This window comes from Medicago sativa, chromosome 7 (genome assembly GCF_051527215.1).
Source record: "Medicago sativa cultivar Bolivia chromosome 7, Bolivia_mono, whole genome shotgun sequence".
Classification (NCBI taxonomy): Eukaryota; Viridiplantae; Streptophyta; class Magnoliopsida; order Fabales; family Fabaceae; genus Medicago; species Medicago sativa.
This window is the reverse complement of record NC_140755.1, coordinates 45,145,041-45,162,456: the sequence shown is the minus strand read 5'-3', so window position 1 is coordinate 45,162,456 and position 17,416 is coordinate 45,145,041. Positions and strand designations below refer to the sequence as shown.

The 17,416-nt window shown below is 32.4% G+C and overlaps 3 protein-coding genes across 3 annotated transcripts; 1 reads left to right on the top strand and 2 right to left on the bottom strand.

Annotated features, from left to right (window-relative positions):
- Positions 1–292: 292 nt before the first annotated feature.
- Positions 293–1,303, bottom strand: LOC146906145 (uncharacterized). Its single transcript, XM_085728748.1, has 2 exons — positions 1,158–1,303; positions 293–1,088 (listed from the first exon to the last, which is right to left on the bottom strand). The coding sequence occupies exons 1-2, from the start codon at positions 1,301–1,303 to the stop codon at positions 293–295; spliced, it is 942 nt and encodes a 313-aa protein (XP_085584874.1).
- Positions 1,304–2,759: 1,456 nt separating this feature from the next.
- On the bottom strand, positions 2,760–3,656 carry LOC146906144 (uncharacterized). Its single transcript, XM_085728747.1, has one exon. It carries the CDS (start codon positions 3,654–3,656, stop codon positions 2,760–2,762), a length of 897 nt encoding a protein of 298 aa, XP_085584873.1.
- A 4,659-nt stretch (positions 3,657–8,315) lies between these two features.
- Positions 8,316–12,927, top strand: SDH2-2 (succinate dehydrogenase 2-2). Its single transcript, XM_085722792.1, has 2 exons — positions 8,316–9,051; positions 12,472–12,927. Exons 1-2 carry the CDS (start codon positions 8,387–8,389, stop codon positions 12,641–12,643), a joined length of 837 nt encoding a protein of 278 aa, XP_085578918.1. The 5' UTR covers positions 8,316–8,386; the 3' UTR covers positions 12,644–12,927.
- The last annotated feature ends 4,489 nt before the right edge of the window (positions 12,928–17,416 follow it).

Sequence of the window (17,416 nt, the reverse complement as noted above, 5' to 3'; positions counted from 1 at the left end):
TCTCTTATTTATAACCCCTCATCTAATTCATATTATTTCTTCTTTCTACCACCAAACTTTCTAAATTCATAAAATAACCCCTCAACTTAATATTTATTTTATTTTCAAATCTTATTTTATTAAATAATAAAATAAGTCACAATGTCTCATAAAATTCTCTAAAATCACATAAATCACATAAATCACACCAATCATATAAATATAATTTAAAACTCATTAAAATAATTAAATAATCGAAATGGTCGTTACAACTCTCCCCAACTAATAGAATTTCCGTCCTCGAAAATTTACCTCAGATCAGACGTTCCTCATCCTCTGTCTGAGTACCAGATAAAGCAAACACCTTCCCACTAGCCTGAGCCTTCTTCGGTTTCTTGCATTGTGAACCCATGTGTCCTTCTTCATTGCAATTAAAACACATCACATCATCATGCTTACATTCCGTAATAGTATGTCCCTTCTTACCACAACAGAAACACCGTTTCACCTCTTCATTACAAGCATTACTCTTATGGCCTTTCTCACCACAAGTGTAGCAAACAACCTCAGCAGTAGTATCTTTCTTTCCAGGTCTCCTATCATCATTCCCTCTTTGACTACCTTGATTAGCAGGGGCACTGTAAGGCTTATGACGATTCTGATGGTTCTTACTCTTCCGCTCATTCCTGATCTTGTAATGGGCTTTAGTATCTTCTTCATAAATTCTACAACTGCTCACCAGCTCGGAAAAGTTACGGATCTTCTGATATCCAATGGCCCGCTTGATATTAGGACGCAAGCCATTCTCAAACTTAATACACCTAGAAAATTCAGCAGTCTCAGCAGTGTAGTGTGGATAAAACTTAGTCAATTCCACAAACTTAGCAGCATACTCAGTCACCAACATTTCACCATGCTTCAGCTCAAGAAACTCAATCTCTTTCTTCCCGCGAACATCTTCCGGAAAGTATATGTTCAGGAACTCCCTCCTAAACACATCCCAAGTAATAGCTCCATCTCCGTTCTCTAGGATTGGTTGAACACTCAACCACCAATCATCAGCTTCCTTAGCTAACATGTGCGTGCCGAAGCGCATCATCTGAACTTCACTGCATTGCATAACCCGAAACATTCTTTCAACTTCTTTGAGCCACGTCTAAGCTCTATCAGGATCATACCTTCCCTTGAAAGTAGGTGGACGATTCCTCAAAAAAGTTTCCAGCATCCTAACTCCATCATTAGCACCAACATTAGGCTGTTGTCCCACAACTTGAGCTACAACTTCTAATGCAGCAGCAATAACAGCATCATTTCTTCCAGCCATCTTAGTTCTCTACACAACATTCAACAATCAGAATAACATAATAATGGTATTCCAACAGTTAAACGACACTACTCGACTCAACTACTTGGTCGGATGGACTGACCTGCTCTGATACCAATTGTAACACCCCCTTTTCCCAACATAAAAATTTCCTAAAATAAATCAGAGTTTCTTAACACAAGCGGAATGTCACATTTCTTTTCATCAAATCATAAACAGAATAAATAAATATTAATCCTTCAAAATCCAACAACGTAATATTTAAAACTCGCAGCGGAATAATTCAACATCTTAAACAATCTTTGGCACGAGGGCCTCAACATAACATCTCATAATATTTTAATTCAACAACAATTCTTAAAAGTTTCATAAGGTAATACGTAAGGAATAACAAACAATGACAAAATTCTCACCCCGTTACGTATCAGAGCACCTAAGACACACACTTGTGAGGAGTCCACTCACGACCGCAACTAATCTTGGTTACCTGCAAGTTACCCATACGAAGAGCAGCATTTTCAAGGAGAAGGGGTGAGATTTGACAAACAACAATATTAAGCCTATAATTCATCAATCACATTTAACAATATAAACATCATCGAAATATCATAATAATAATCATGTAGCATCATAGCATCATCATAAACAACTTTATAATCATTCATCAACATCAACTTCATAAATCAACTTAATCAACTTGACGACTTTGACTCGACTATGAAACTTCAACTCGACTATGCAACTCTTATCATCTTAAACCATCTCAATAATGCAAATGCATGTGGCACCAATTCCAGGGCATCAAGCCCTCAACATAATTGAGCGTAAAAAGGCTCCAGGGCATCAAGCCCCCAACGTAGTTCAGCTAAAGCTCCAGTGCATCAAACCCCCAACAAAATTGAGCAAAAGCTTCAGGGCATCAAGCCCCCAACTTGAATGAGTATGCATGGACTCAACTTCTTACAACTTGAAACATCATGAACATTTTTCATAAAGTTTTACTAAGACCCACTTGGAGTATTTTCATCATAACTCAAAATCTAAAAATCATTTTTGAGCCAAACCAAGACCATTAAAAAGCTAACACAATTATCTAAAACTTTCATGTTTACATCGAAGGAAAATTCAAAACGGAAAAGGGTGAAAAATGTGAATGTTTTCTAGATTGGCCTAACAGAAAATCGGTGGCCGATCTGACAAATCGGGGGCCGATTTTTGCAGAACTAAAACTGAAAATTCAGATCAAAAATTGGTGGTCGATTTTGACAATTTGGTGGCCGATTTTGGGCTTCTCAGCAGTTCAAAAATTAGTTTAACAATGCATTTTTCACTTAAGAATCACTCTTAAATCCCAATTTTCATCAACCCAAATTCCAAAATTGATAGAAAACTCTACCTATGATTATTCTATGAACTGAACACCAACTGGACATGAATTTGATAGACTCCTATTCAACTAACAACCTATAACGACTTCAACCCTAATTCTCACATCATCATGCTTACATTCTGTAATTGTATGTCCCTTCTTACCACAACGGAAACACCGTTTCATCTCTTCAGTACAAGCATTACTCTTATGGCCTTTCTCACCACAAGTGCAGCAAACAACCTCAGCAGTAGTATCTTTCTTTCCAGGTCTCCTATCATCATTCCCTCTTTGACTACCTTGATCAGCAGGGGCACTGTAAGGCTTATGACGATTCCGCTCATTCCTGATCTTGTAATGGGCTTTAGTATCTTTTTCATAAATTCTGCAACTGCTCACCAGCTTTGAAAAGTTACGGATCTTCTGATATCCAATGGCCCACTTGATCTCAGGACGCAAGCCATTCTCAAACTTAATACACTTAGTAAATTCAGCAGTCTTAGCAGTGTAGTGTGGATAAAACTTAGCCAATTCCACAAACTTAGCAGCATACTCAGTCACCAACATTTCACCATGCTTCAACTCAAGAAACTCAATCTCTTTCTTCCCGCGAACATCTTCCGGAAAGTATCTGTTCAGGAACTCCCTCCTAAACACAGCCCAAGTAATAGCTCCATCCCCGTTCTCTAGGATTGGTTGAACACTCAACCACCAATGATCAGCTTCCTTAGCTAACATGTGTGTGCCAAAGCGCACCATCTGAACTTCAATGCATTGCATAACCCGAAAAATTGTTTCAACTTCTTTGAGCCACGTCTGAGCTCCATCAGGATCATACCTTCCCTTGAAAGTAGGTGGACGATTCCTCAGAAAAGTTTCCAGCATCCTAACTCCATCATTAGCACCAGCATTAGGCTGTTGTCCCACAACTTGAGCTACAGCTTCTAACGCAGCAGCTATAGCAGCATCATTTCTTCCAGCCATCTTAGTTCTCTACACAACATTCAACAATCAGAATAACATAATAATGGTATCCTAACTGTTAAACGACACTACTCGACTCAACTACTTGGCCGGATGGACCGACCTGCTTTGATACCAATTGTAACACCCCGTTTTCCCAACATAAAAATTTCGTAAAATAAATCTGAGTTTCTCAACACAAACGGAATGTCACATTTCTTTTCATCAAATCATAAATGGAATAAATAAATATTAATCCTTCAAAATCCAACAACATAATATTTAAAACTCGCAGCGGAATAGTTCAACATCTTAAACAATCTTTGGCACAAGGGCCTCAACATAAAATCACATAATATCTTAGTTCAACAACAATTCTTAAAATTTTCATAAGGTAATACGTAAAGAATAGAAAACAATGAAAAAATTCTCATCCCGTTACGTATCAGAGCACCTAAGACACACACTTGTGAGGAGTCCACTCGCGACCACAACTAATCTTGGTTACCTGCAAGTTACCCATACGAAGAGCAACATTTTCAAGCAGAATGGGTGGGATTTCACAAACAACAATATTAAGCCTATAATTCATCAATCACATTTGACAATATAAACATCATCGAAATATCATAATAATAATCATGTAGCATCATCATAAACAACTTCATAATCATTCATCAAAATCAACTTAATCAACTTGACGACTTTGACTCGACTATGCAACTCTTATCATCTTAAACCACCTCAATAATGCAAATGCATGTGGTACCAATTCCAGGGCATCAAGCCCTCAACATAATTGAGCGTAAAAAGGCTCCAGGGCATCAAGCCCCCAACGTAGTTGAGCAAAAGCTTAAGGGCATCAAGCCTCCAACTTTCTACCACCAAACTTTCGAAATTCATAAAATAACCCCTCAACTTAATATTTATTTTATTTTCAAATCTTATTTTATTAAATAATAAAATAAGTCACTACGTCTCATAAAATTCTCTAAAATGACATAAATCACATAAACCATATAAATATAATCTAAAACTCATTAAATAATTAAATAATCGAAACGGGCGTTACAGTAGACACTATGACTAGCAGGAGGATCAATTTTATGTGCCTACAAGAAACTAAGTGGGTGGGGGAAAAAGGCGAAAGAATTAAATAGTTCATAATTTAAGCTTTGGTACACTAGCGAAGTTAGATCGAGAAACGGGATAGGCATCATTGTGGATAAGGAGTGGAAGAAAGAAATTGTGGATGTTAAAAGGATAAAAGATCGGATTATAGCCATAAATTTGTAATGGAACAAGACACCTTTAACGTAATTAACGCTTATACACCTCAGGTCGAGTTAGAAGAACACCTTAAGGGTGTGTTTGTATTGAGAGTTTAGGAGGGAAGGGAAGGGAGGACTTTCTTTTCTGTTTTAAATTATGAATATTATAAAATGATTTTTAGAAAATTGAATTAATAACATGATACTAACAATATTATGAAAGTTGAAATACAACAAAATTTCATAATCCTCCTCTTTAAAACTCATGATTTCCTTAATTTTATGTGCATAATGGTCATTTTGCAAAATTTAATTTAATTGTTTTAAAAAAATTAAAATTAATTATGGATAATGGTCATCTGTAACAAATTTTCACGGATAACTATGAAATTAATTAATTTTTTAAAAAAATTACAGATAATATCATCACAACTCTAACAAATTTTCACGGATAACTATGGAATCAATTTATTTGTTTTTCAAAAAATGACTTTTTTTTACCAAGTTTTCATAAAATGACTTAAAAATTTGTTTTTTGGATGCAAACTAATAAGTCTTTGGAATACTTTTAAAATATTAATTGTTTTTTAATTAAAAACAAAAAGGTGTAGTCAGCTTTTTCTCTATAAAAAATGTAACTAATTTCCACTTCCACGGATAAGTTGATATAACAAATTTCCACTGATATTTAGTTTTTGGATGCAAAATTAATAAGTCTTTGGAAAACTTTAAAATTTAAATTATTATTTGTTTTTTATAATCTACTAACAATATATATAAAATAATGTATTATAGCGTAAATATAGGGAAAAAAGTTTATGTTACTCTTTTATGTCATAAGTATAGGAAAATAGTTTATTCTGATCTCTTTTAATCTCTTAATCTTGCTAATTTGCATATAATTTTTTTTAATAGAAACGATACATTAATTTCTTCAAAATAGAAACGATATATTAATGTTAATATTTTTAAAATAGTCATTAGTTTTCAAAATTCAAGTATATCAAGTTTCTCATATTGGTATAAATAAAATTTGATTTTTGAGATATAAGCACATAAATTATGCAATGAGTGTGGTGTAAATATTTAACGGTATTTTAGAGAAACAATACACCGATGTTGATATTTTGAAAATAGTTATGAGTTTTCCAAATTTTATCATATCGACTATCACATATCGTTAAATAAAAAATTTATTCTGCATATATAAGCTTATAATATCCTCAACAAGTGTGGTGCAAATATTTATCGATGTTTTAAATATAAAATAAAAAGTTTTTTAATAGAAACATTACATTGATGTGATATTTTGAAAATAATCATGAGATTTCAAAATTTTATCATATCGATTTTCTCATATATGTACATAAAAATTCATTTATGCATATATAAGCATATAAAATCTGCAACGGGTGCAGTGTAAACATTGAACGGTGTTTTGTATTTAAAATAAAAAGTTATTCAATAGAAACACTATATTAATGTTTATATTTTGACAATATTAATGAGTTTCCACGATTTTATCATATCAACTTTCTCATATATTTAGATAAAAAATTGTTTCTGAAGATAATACGCATAAAATCTACAATGGATGCGGTGCAAACATTGAACAGTGTTTTGCAAATAAAATAAAAAGTTATTCAATAGAAACACTGTATTAATGTTTATATTTTGACAATATTAATGAGTTTCCACGATTTTATCATATCAATTTTCTCATATATTTAGATAAAAAATTGTTTCTGAAGATGAAACACATAAAATCTACAACGGGTGCGGTGCAAACATTGAACAATGTTTTGCATATAAAATAAAAGGTTATTTAATAGAAACATTAAATTAATTTTGATAATTTAAAAATAATGATGAATTTAAAAAAAATAGTTTATTTTTTTTTGAAGGAAAAAAATAGTTTATTGACTCTCATATATATATATATATATATATATATATATATATATATATATATATATATCCTCAACAAGTGTGGTGCAACAAGTGTGGTGCAAATATTTATAAGCTTATATAAGCTTATAATATCCTCAACAAGTGTGGTGCAAATATTTATCGATGTTTTAAATATAAAATAAAAAGTTTTTTAAGAGAAACATTACATTGATGTGATATTTTGAAAATAATCATGAGATTTCAAAATTTTATCATATCGATTTTCTCATATATGTACATAAAAATTCATTTATGCATATATAAGCATATAAAATCTGCAACGGGTGCAGTGTAAACATTGAACGGTGTTTTGTATTTAAAATAAAAAGTTATTCAATAGAAACACTATATTAATGTTTATATTTTGACAATATTAATGAGTTTCCACGATTTTATCATATCAACTTTCTCATATATTTAGATAAAAAATTGTTTCTGAAGATAATACGCATAAAATCTACAATGGATGCGGTGCAAACATTGAACAGTGTTTTGCAAATAAAATAAAAAGTTATTCAATAGAAACACTGTATTAATGTTTATATTTTGACAATATTAATGAGTTTCCACGATTTTATCATATCAATTTTCTCATATAATTAGATAAAAAATTGTTTCTGAAGATGAAACACATAAAATCTACAACGGGTGCGGTGCAAACATTGAACAATGTTTTGCATATAAAATAAAAGGTTATTTAATAGAAACATTAAATTAATTTTGATAATTTAAAAATAATGATGAATTTAAAAAAAATAGTTTATTTTTTTTTTGAAGGAAAAAATAGTTTATTGACTCTCATATATATATATATATATATATATATATATATAAATTTGTTTTCACATATATAAGAAATAAAATCGACAACATAAGCAATTCAATTATTTAACATATTTTTCTACATATAAGAAAAAATATTAAATAAAAATATTATATTAATGTTGATAATTTTCATTAATATTTTTAAATATTTAACGATATTAACAATATATTTATTTTTTATATGATTATCACAATGTTACGTGACCCGTGCTTCACGGGTCTATTACTAGTTTTTAGATGTGTAAAATAAATATTAACTAAATTTAAAAAAGTCAATAAAGGATTAACCATTTGATTGACGCGGCAGGGCGTATTGTGACTAGAGGAATGATATTTTGACATCCAATTTTCAACAACTTTTTAGGGACAACCTTTTGCCTCCATTTTTAGTTGTTGAAAATTAGTTGTCAAAATATCATTCCTCTTGTGACCCCGAGCCTCATACACCGCCAAAGAAACTCACCAAATTGAAAAACCAATAAAACGCAGCGTATAATCCACCACGTCATTATCTAAATTCCCAACACGAAAATACTAAATGCACCACAAAAACCACCTCCACAATTCCCAAAATACCCTCACAGCATCTCCAAATTCCCAAAACAACCACCCCTTTAATTAACCCTTTCATCTTCATCGCACTCATAAACCATCTTTCCCATTTCCATCATTTCCACCACCACCGCCACGTCATCATCAACAACAATGGCTTCAACTATGCTCAAGAGAGCAATCCACCGCATCTCATCCTCCCCAACCTCCCGACTAACCCTCCTCCGAGCCCATGCCTCCGAATCCCAAGCCCAACAAGCCTCCCCCAAAGCCCGCGACACCACCGTCCTAAAAAAATTCCAAATCTACCGCTGGAACCCCGACACACCATCAAAGCCCGAACTCAAAGAATACGAAATCAACCTCAAAGAATGTGGGCCCATGGTTCTCGACGCTCTAATCAAAATCAAAAACGACATCGATCCAAGCTTAACCTTCCGTCGCTCCTGCCGCGAAGGAATCTGCGGCTCATGCGCGATGAACATCGACGGCTGTAACGGACTGGCTTGTTTAACGAAGATTCCGGATGCGGGGACGGATTCGACGATAACCCCGTTGCCGCATATGTTTGTGATTAAGGATCTTGTGGTTGATATGACGAATTTTTATAATCAGTATAAGAGTATTGAGCCGTGGTTGAAGAGGAAGAGTCCAGCGGAGGAAGATGGAAAGGAGATTAGGCAGAGTAAGAAGGATAGGGCTAAGCTTGATGGAATGTATGAGTGTATTTTGTGTGCTTGTTGTAGTACTTCTTGTCCTAGTTATTGGTGGAATCCTGAGTCTTATCTTGGTCCTGCTGCTTTGCTTCATGCTAATAGGTAAGCCTTTGTTTTTCTAGAATTGAATTGATGTGGGACGGATACATGACACGACACTGACACTGACACGTAGATGGTGATAATAATAACTTACAATGAAAGTAATTGAACACAATCACATATGTGAGCTTATGTTAGTGTCTATGAAGAGAGGAATTGATTTTTAGCTTTTGAGTTTAATTTGTTTGTGTATGAATTGATTTTTGTGGTAATTTATGAATATGAATCACAATAATGGATGCAGGACACGACACTGACACTTTGACATGTAGACACGGATGATAACTTAAGAAAATGGAAGCAATTGAATATATATAATTACGTATGTTAGTGTATTTTAGTACATGTTGGTGTCAAACACTGACATGTGTAAGCTACGAGGTGATGACACAGACATGACACTGACACATAGACATGTGTAGGAATTGATTTTTGGTAATCTATGAAAGACATGCATGGACATAGGACATGACATTGGCATTTTGACATTGATCATAATGTTGTGATGGTGTCTGAACACATGTAAGCTATGAAGCACTTAGATAGGAAATCACAAAACACTGACACTGCACCGGTAACAAGCTAAGTAAATAGAAGTGATTGAATATAGCACGTGTATCGGTGTCGTGTCTGACAACAACATGTCCAATAGCCAGACACCTCTTTAATCCAAATCTGAAGTGTCGGTGTTGAATAGTGTGTAAGACACTGGACACAACTTCAATTTGAAAAGTTAGTGCTACATGGTGTACAAGACACTGTACACAAATTCAATTTGAATCGGTGCTACATAGCATTTAAGACATTGGACACGACTTCAATTTGAAAAGTTGGTGCTACATAGCGTATAAGACACAACTTCAATTTGATAAGTTGGTGCTTCATAGTGGCAACTAAAATGTTTATTTTTTTGCTTGATTTTCTGTTTATATGTTTGTTTTGTTTTGTCTCTTTCTCTTTAGTCTGTTATCTATGTTAATGTCAATTGGATTTGAATTTGGAATTTTGTTATTTTTTGCTGGTATTGTGATTCAGGCATGTATGTATTGTGTATGACATAATGGCAAATAGGATTTTTTGCCCGTTATTTTAGATCGGTTGTAATAATCAAGGGTTACCATTAAAATTTCATATCGTGTATAGATTTTCTTTTGTAAAATTATGTATATGTCTTTTGTTTTCATTTGGTTGCTCTGTATACTTTTGGGTTTTGATCGTTGAGAGAGGCACAAAACCAAATAGATTAATTAATCTGAGTGTATGAGTCACAATATCTGATCTATAGCTCTAAATTGTGGTCTTAGTTACACTGCAAAGCTTGATAACGGCTAATTGTGGGAAATTGTGTGTTGCAATATCATTGCGATGCCCAACCTTTATACAATACGGTGGCCACAATTGCTGTTAAGGACTACAATTTAGAGCTATTTTTCTGATCAATTTACCTTCTCTTGTAATTTCATTAAAAGGGCCCATGAACACAATCCTTCTGTGTTTAGCACAATGTTGAATTGGATGTTTTCATTGTTCCTAAAGTAGGTAGGAAATTGCTTCTCCTCCATTTCTCTGGATTCAGTATTAGTTAAACAACTATGCAATTATCTTTCTTTTTGCCTAGTTACTTCTGTTATGTACTGTTACGTACTGCAATAGGTATATCATTCATTCCAGCCATATTTGCTGTGGTTCATTCACTCCTGAGTTTCTTTTATCAAAACTCTGTAATTCTATGATAGAAGGTGTAATTTGGTCTTCTCTTGAGTGGTTATGAAATTATGATATCTGAGTCCATATAAGTTGGCATGTCCTTCACAAAATAGCTTGTGAAAATAACCTTTCATTTTTATCTTCAGCTTGTGCATAAGGGCTTGTTTGGATAAACAGCTTATTTGCAGCTTATAGCACAAACACTTATGATGATAAGTGCTTATGCATTAGCTTACATAAGCTATTTTTATAGAAAAACATAAATTAAAGTTAAATTCATGTCTGCCGTAATATGTGATTGATTTTCTTAGGTGGAATTGAGGGGATGGGTGAAATTGATGGAATTATGGCTCTTTATTTTTATTTGTAATCTTGTTATTGCAAAAAAGTGAGTTTGTCAGTTTTCGATTTACAGAATAATCTTTAATTACAGAGACCATTTGGGAAGAGATAATTAACTGATGAGATTTCAATTGCTAAATTTTAGTTTGGAAGGAAATTAGGGAGGCTAATGAATTGCAGTGCCTTTTCTTTTAAGAAGAGTAGGGTGTTCAGTGTGAAGCTTTGTTTCAACTTTGTTCTGATAAATTTTCTACTTTTGTTAACCCCGCTGGTTTTAAATGCTTTGAACAGAGTATTGTTATTGCCTCAAGAGTGGGCATGTCTTGCGTTAGTTGAGTAGTATCATTTTGGGTACTATACTTTTCAAAAGAATATAGAACATGATACTGGTGCCTATTCTGTACTTGAACCTGCAATACCATGACGTTATTAGTGTTAAGTATTCCCTCCTTGGTTTAGTGTGTCACATAAATATCTCTTATAGAAGACTTGTTCAATCTTGGGACCCTTTTGCTAATTTGGGGTCGAGTGAGTCTCACTCCATTCTTAATTCTAATTTGATTTCCGAGCCTATTATGTTTATTCATGCATGGTTTAGTTCCATATGTCGAGTCCTAGGCAAGAAAGGCTGGGGTTGTGTTAAGATCCTGCTGAAAATATTACTAATAAAGATTTGATTAATTCCCCTCTCTTGAGCAAGCTTTCGGGATTTAGTTCTAGTTCGTTCTCAATTCTATAACTTAGCAAGTTAGCATAGCTGTAAAATCAAAGAAGCACATTTATGTAGCATTTAATTGAATTAATTCTTCAGAACTCTTCCTTCATATTTACTTTCACTTGCTTTTTGACAAGATTTGTTGGTCTTGGTTATCATACATGTCTGAGTTCTGCTGGCAACATTAATTAGTATTCCAAATTTTCCTTTCTTTTATTATTTGTGTGAAACTTTTAAGGTGTTACCTAGACCAGAAATTGAATTGGTGAGACCTATGGGTCATGGTTCAACTGGTTCAATCACAGTTGATCCAGATGACAATTGACAAATAAATAAGTTAAAAAATGCAATGAAAACCTGTTGAACCAACTGCGATTGAAGCGTGATTCAACCAGTTCAATCTTGGTCAATCTGGTTCAACAAGACTGCAATGTAACTGGCATCGAACCTACCAGTGAATTGGCCGGTTCCCAGTTCAGCCGGTTGAATTGGCTGATTCAGTCTGGTTTTTACAACATTCCTGAATTACTCGCCCTAGTTTTTACCAAATGCTTTTGTCCAAACATCAACTGTATAAGACTTATGATGTGAGAGATACCGGCCCTTGGTTTTTGTAATGTTAACAACTGATATATTGTCTGTGATGGAATTTGCAGGTGGATAAGTGACAGTCGTGACGAGTACACCAAGGAGAGATTGGAAGCTATTAATGATGAATTCAAGCTCTATCGTTGCCACACTATATTGAACTGTGCTCGTGCCTGTCCAAAGGGGTTAAATCCTGGAAAGCAAATTGCACATATCAAGTCACTTCAGCCAAAAGCTTGAAATCCAATTTTAGAAGTGTGATTGTGTTTGCATTTGACAATTTACCAACATATTTTACTCATTCAATTGTGGGGATTAATTTAGCTGTATTTCTTAATAATAAAACCTGAGCCCCCTATTGTATACTTTGCTTAAGTTTATATTGCCTCTTTTGTTGTTGAATAAATGTTAAATAGCCAATAGAGACCCATCTCCTAAATTGGCTGAAGCCATTTTTGGACAAACAACTTATCATTAAGATTGAAAATAACAATCTGTATATTAAAGTACAATTTTTCTGTGCATGTGCTACGTTCTTATCGGATGTGTTTGTTTAAGATATGTGATTTATGATCCCAAATCAGATCAGGCTATCTATCTTCTTGTCTTCTAGATTAATCAGATTCATGTTAGGAATATGGTGGTTGAGTGTATATATTTTTTGCTATTGAGGGCTATCGTAACCAAAATCATTGGCCAGAATACTATAGAATATGAAGCTCTTGCTCATATAGTTTATATGATGGGGGCTTGAGTTTATAATTTAGACAATAAAATAACAAGATCAGGTCTGTTGCCAAATAACACAACTTCAGAATGACCTTTATATCTAATCATAACGTACATAAACTGTGGACATGTGAAAGGAATTTAATGATTAACATGACAAAAATAACAACGGTTAAGTTCCCTTATTGCTTAAAAGCTTAGGACTAGAGACCCATGCTAAGGTATCACCATTCCATTCCATCATAGGTCATGAAGTTGTTGGTAGTAGCTTGGCTTATGATTTTCATGATTTCTCTTGAACATGGGATCAATGTCCAAGGTAGCACTCGCCTTTCAATGCGTAAGATTTCTCACAGCATCCAATCATCTCAATATGTAACTATAACAGGTAATGCAGTAAAAACAATACAAACTTTGTCATTTGTTTGTTACTTTGTCATTCCATTACATGTAAGGTAGAAAAATATCTTATATAGTCACCAATGAAGATTGAGTTTAGCGGAAGAGATTAGATTCTCGCAACGTAACGAATCAATGTTTGGATGTTGGTTTAAAAGGTACCCATATTTAGTGCCAAAAAAGCCTCAAATAGGATGATTTCCTCTACAAGATGAAGCCTAGAAAAAAAAAATGTCTTACATAGTCGATGATACTTGAAAATAATAAGAAACTGACGACAATCAGTGTCTCCTCATAAGTGGAAGTTCATAATATTATTTGTCGTTACACTTACGATAGTCAACCAACTGATGTCGGTTTATCAAAGAAAAAAATATTAGAGCTTCAAAATTCAATTGTTGAGTTTGTTTTCTCTTATTTTTGTCAAATCAATACCGATTACATCTGTAAAGGCATAGTAAAAGTTTTGAACAGTTTTAATGCTACACTGATTGGCAATATTTACAAGTACAAAAACTGCATATTTCCTAAGTCCTAAGTATATAGACAAATGATGTTTCTACAGGATGCAACAATGAATGTGACACTGCATGCTGCAACTGTGACATCAGAAAACAGCCACCTCTCTGTGTTCTATGCTGCAAAGAAGACCCTTGAAAGTGAACCACAATGTTGTACACTAAACTACATCATGCTCTTGCATTTTTATTTTCTTTTTCATTTCAACTTTCTCAACAATTGCAAATTCATTTCATTTAAATTTGTATATTGAAGTAATGAAAAGAAAATGCTTACCTACATTTTGAATTTGATGGTAATTCAGTTATCTGATTTTGCCTCAATCCCTGAATTGTAAGGTTTGTTTCTTCGGTATTAATAAATATATCTTTTATGAAAAGAAAGTATTGGTAAAGAATGGTCTTTCACCAAATGGTAAGAATTGTATCATTCACATCTCTCAAGTATTCGGAGTATTTCTTGTCTTTTTGAACAAATGCCAGTCCTAGGCCAATATGAAGAAACAGATCTATCTGTGTTTGTGAGTTTATAATGATTTTGTCATTTCGTCTATGTATCAGAACATATTTTGATTAAATTCCCATGCTAGATGTCTTTTCTTTTCTTTTGTCATAATTCTCTTGTTTTCAAAAGAAGAAGGAAAAAAACTCCTTGGAATTTGTAAGCAAGATAATTTAAGCGTGAAAAAAAAAAACTCATGTGGAATTGGACCCTCTAATTTAAAATTTGACTACTTTGATACCTCCATCAAATATTTGATCTAAAATCATGGTAATATAACATGTTTTAAATAAAGTTTTTAAAAGATTTTTCTTACAATTTTATCGATGTTGAACTTTTGTCATCATCATACCACATACCACATCATTATAAACATACCAGTTTACACACTTTTTTAGTTAAAAAAATATGACAGAAGTTCCAAATCTATTAGGTTTTAAAATAAGGTGACCTAATCCATAAAATGGTGAAAATAGAGGACCAAATTTATGATTAAGCTTTACAAATTTTGTTCACATCTTTGCTTTCATGACCCAATAAATTGCACCCTGCAGTACCTAAAAGAAGTGGCACCCTTCTGAATTTGAATTACCAAACAAAATAATATCCTACGATAATTATGACTAAACTGTTTTTTCCCTCTTTTTAATCCATGTCATAAACGGATATCCCCGTTTGGGTTTTCCTGGGTCAGGTCCAATGCCCCCCTAGTCTCTGTACCTGCTTGTTTTTATTTATTATATTTTCTCTTTGGCTTAAAAAAAAATAAAATAAACGGATTCTCTTTACTAAACAATATGTATTGATCCATGTAAGTAAGTATATAAGCACAACAAATATTTGTAAAGTTTTAATAATAAAAAAAGGGATTATTTAATATGGATCGGTAGACTATTATAAATAAATATGACAAAATACAACAATTATTTGGTAACGTCTAAATTTTTTATATAACAAATACTTCTTGCATCTTCTTGATCAGAGACCAACCTACAAAAAGATATGCATCAACGCACATATTATATACCATCTCCACAGAGGAAAAGACAATAAATGCATAAAGTTGAAGAATTTCAAAGTATTATGGAGAATGAAAGACCCCCTCACAATTTTCTCATGGATCATTTAACTCCTTGACAAAAAATAAATCCAAATTAGTGCATGTTATTTTTATAGGATAAATTTGTCCCTTAACTCATTGCATTGTATTATAGAGATTAACTTGTCCCTAATACAAAAATGTCATGAATTAATTCGGATATATTGTTTTTTAAGAGACTAAACCCACTCATTAAAAAAATTGTGAATGACTTTATTATTTTAATCATTAATATTTGCTGACCAAGTGAAAATACTTTCTAATTTAATATTCTCAAATTTTTCCAAAAATATACTCCATCAGAGGTCATTTAAAACAATTAAATACTTTTATATTAAAAATAGTAATATCTAGTAATATGGAATGAAATCAAAATAACAACTTTTGTGTTGAGTAAATCAAGGATAATATATACTCCCTCCGATCCTATTTATAAGAGAAATTTTGGTCAACAAAAGTTAATGTATCTGGTTAAAAAATTGGACCAAATACGTCCACTTTTGTTGACCAAAATTTCTCTTATAAATAGGACCAGAGGGAGTAATTCTTAAAGTTTTCAAAAAAATTCCTTTTGAAACCAATTTCAAATTCTATGTTTGCCCGTAAGTGGCTTGTGGGACTTTAAGTTTTTTGTTATTTTATTAAATGAAATGTATATAATTGATAGATAAATAATTAAAATAAATTATTTTAATGAGATAATGATTGATTAAAAAGAGACAGAGACAAGGTGGCCAAAATCATCAACACAAAGTCACCCAATGAAACATGTTGCTTGTAAGCTTTTGTTGAAAAATGAATTATCACCGATTAAGGGTGGTTATCGAGGATTATATAAAATGAAAATTATTTAATGGATTAACTTTTCATTTTGAGATTATGTAATATATATATATATATATATATATATATATATATATATATATATATATATATATATATATATATGAGTTTTGTTACAAGCCACCCTTTGGTGGTGTCTTTTAACAAGTCACACCTTAAGGTATGATTTTCACTTTTTAGTTATAACTTTGCTAAAAGACACCTTCATAAAAGTAAGTTGGTGTCTTTTCGCAAATGCTCATAGAGTAACTTGATAAAAGACACCTTCATAAAAGGTGTCTTCTATCATAACCCTATATATATATATATATATATATATATATATATATATATATATATATATATATATATATGCGCTAAAATTGCTAGACTGGATGACATAATTAAGGTTTTTTTGAACTTTGCCTCTCAATTTTTATGTGTAAGTTTTCAATAATCACTGTCATTTCATCTATCCGTAAAAAAAATATAACAAAAAACACAACAAATATTTGTAAAGTTTTAATATTAAAAAAGGGATGATCTAATATGGACCGGTACACGTTTATAAATAAATACAATAAAACACATAACAATTATTTGGTATGGTCTTCCTTCAAAAAAAAAATTATTTGGTATGGTCTAAATTTTTTATATAACAAATACTCGTTGCATCTTCTTGATCAAAGTCCAACCTACAAAATGATATGCATCAATGCACAAATTCTATACCATCTCCGGAAAAGACAATAAATGCGAAAAATTGAGGAATTTCAAAGTATTATGGAGAGTTAAGACCTCTTTCACAATTTTCTCATGGGCCATTTCACTCCTTGACAAAAAATAAATCCAAATTAGTCTATGTTATTTTTAAAGGATAAATTTGTCCCTTAACTCATTGCATTGTATTATAGGGATTTACTCGTCCCTAATACTTTTTTTTA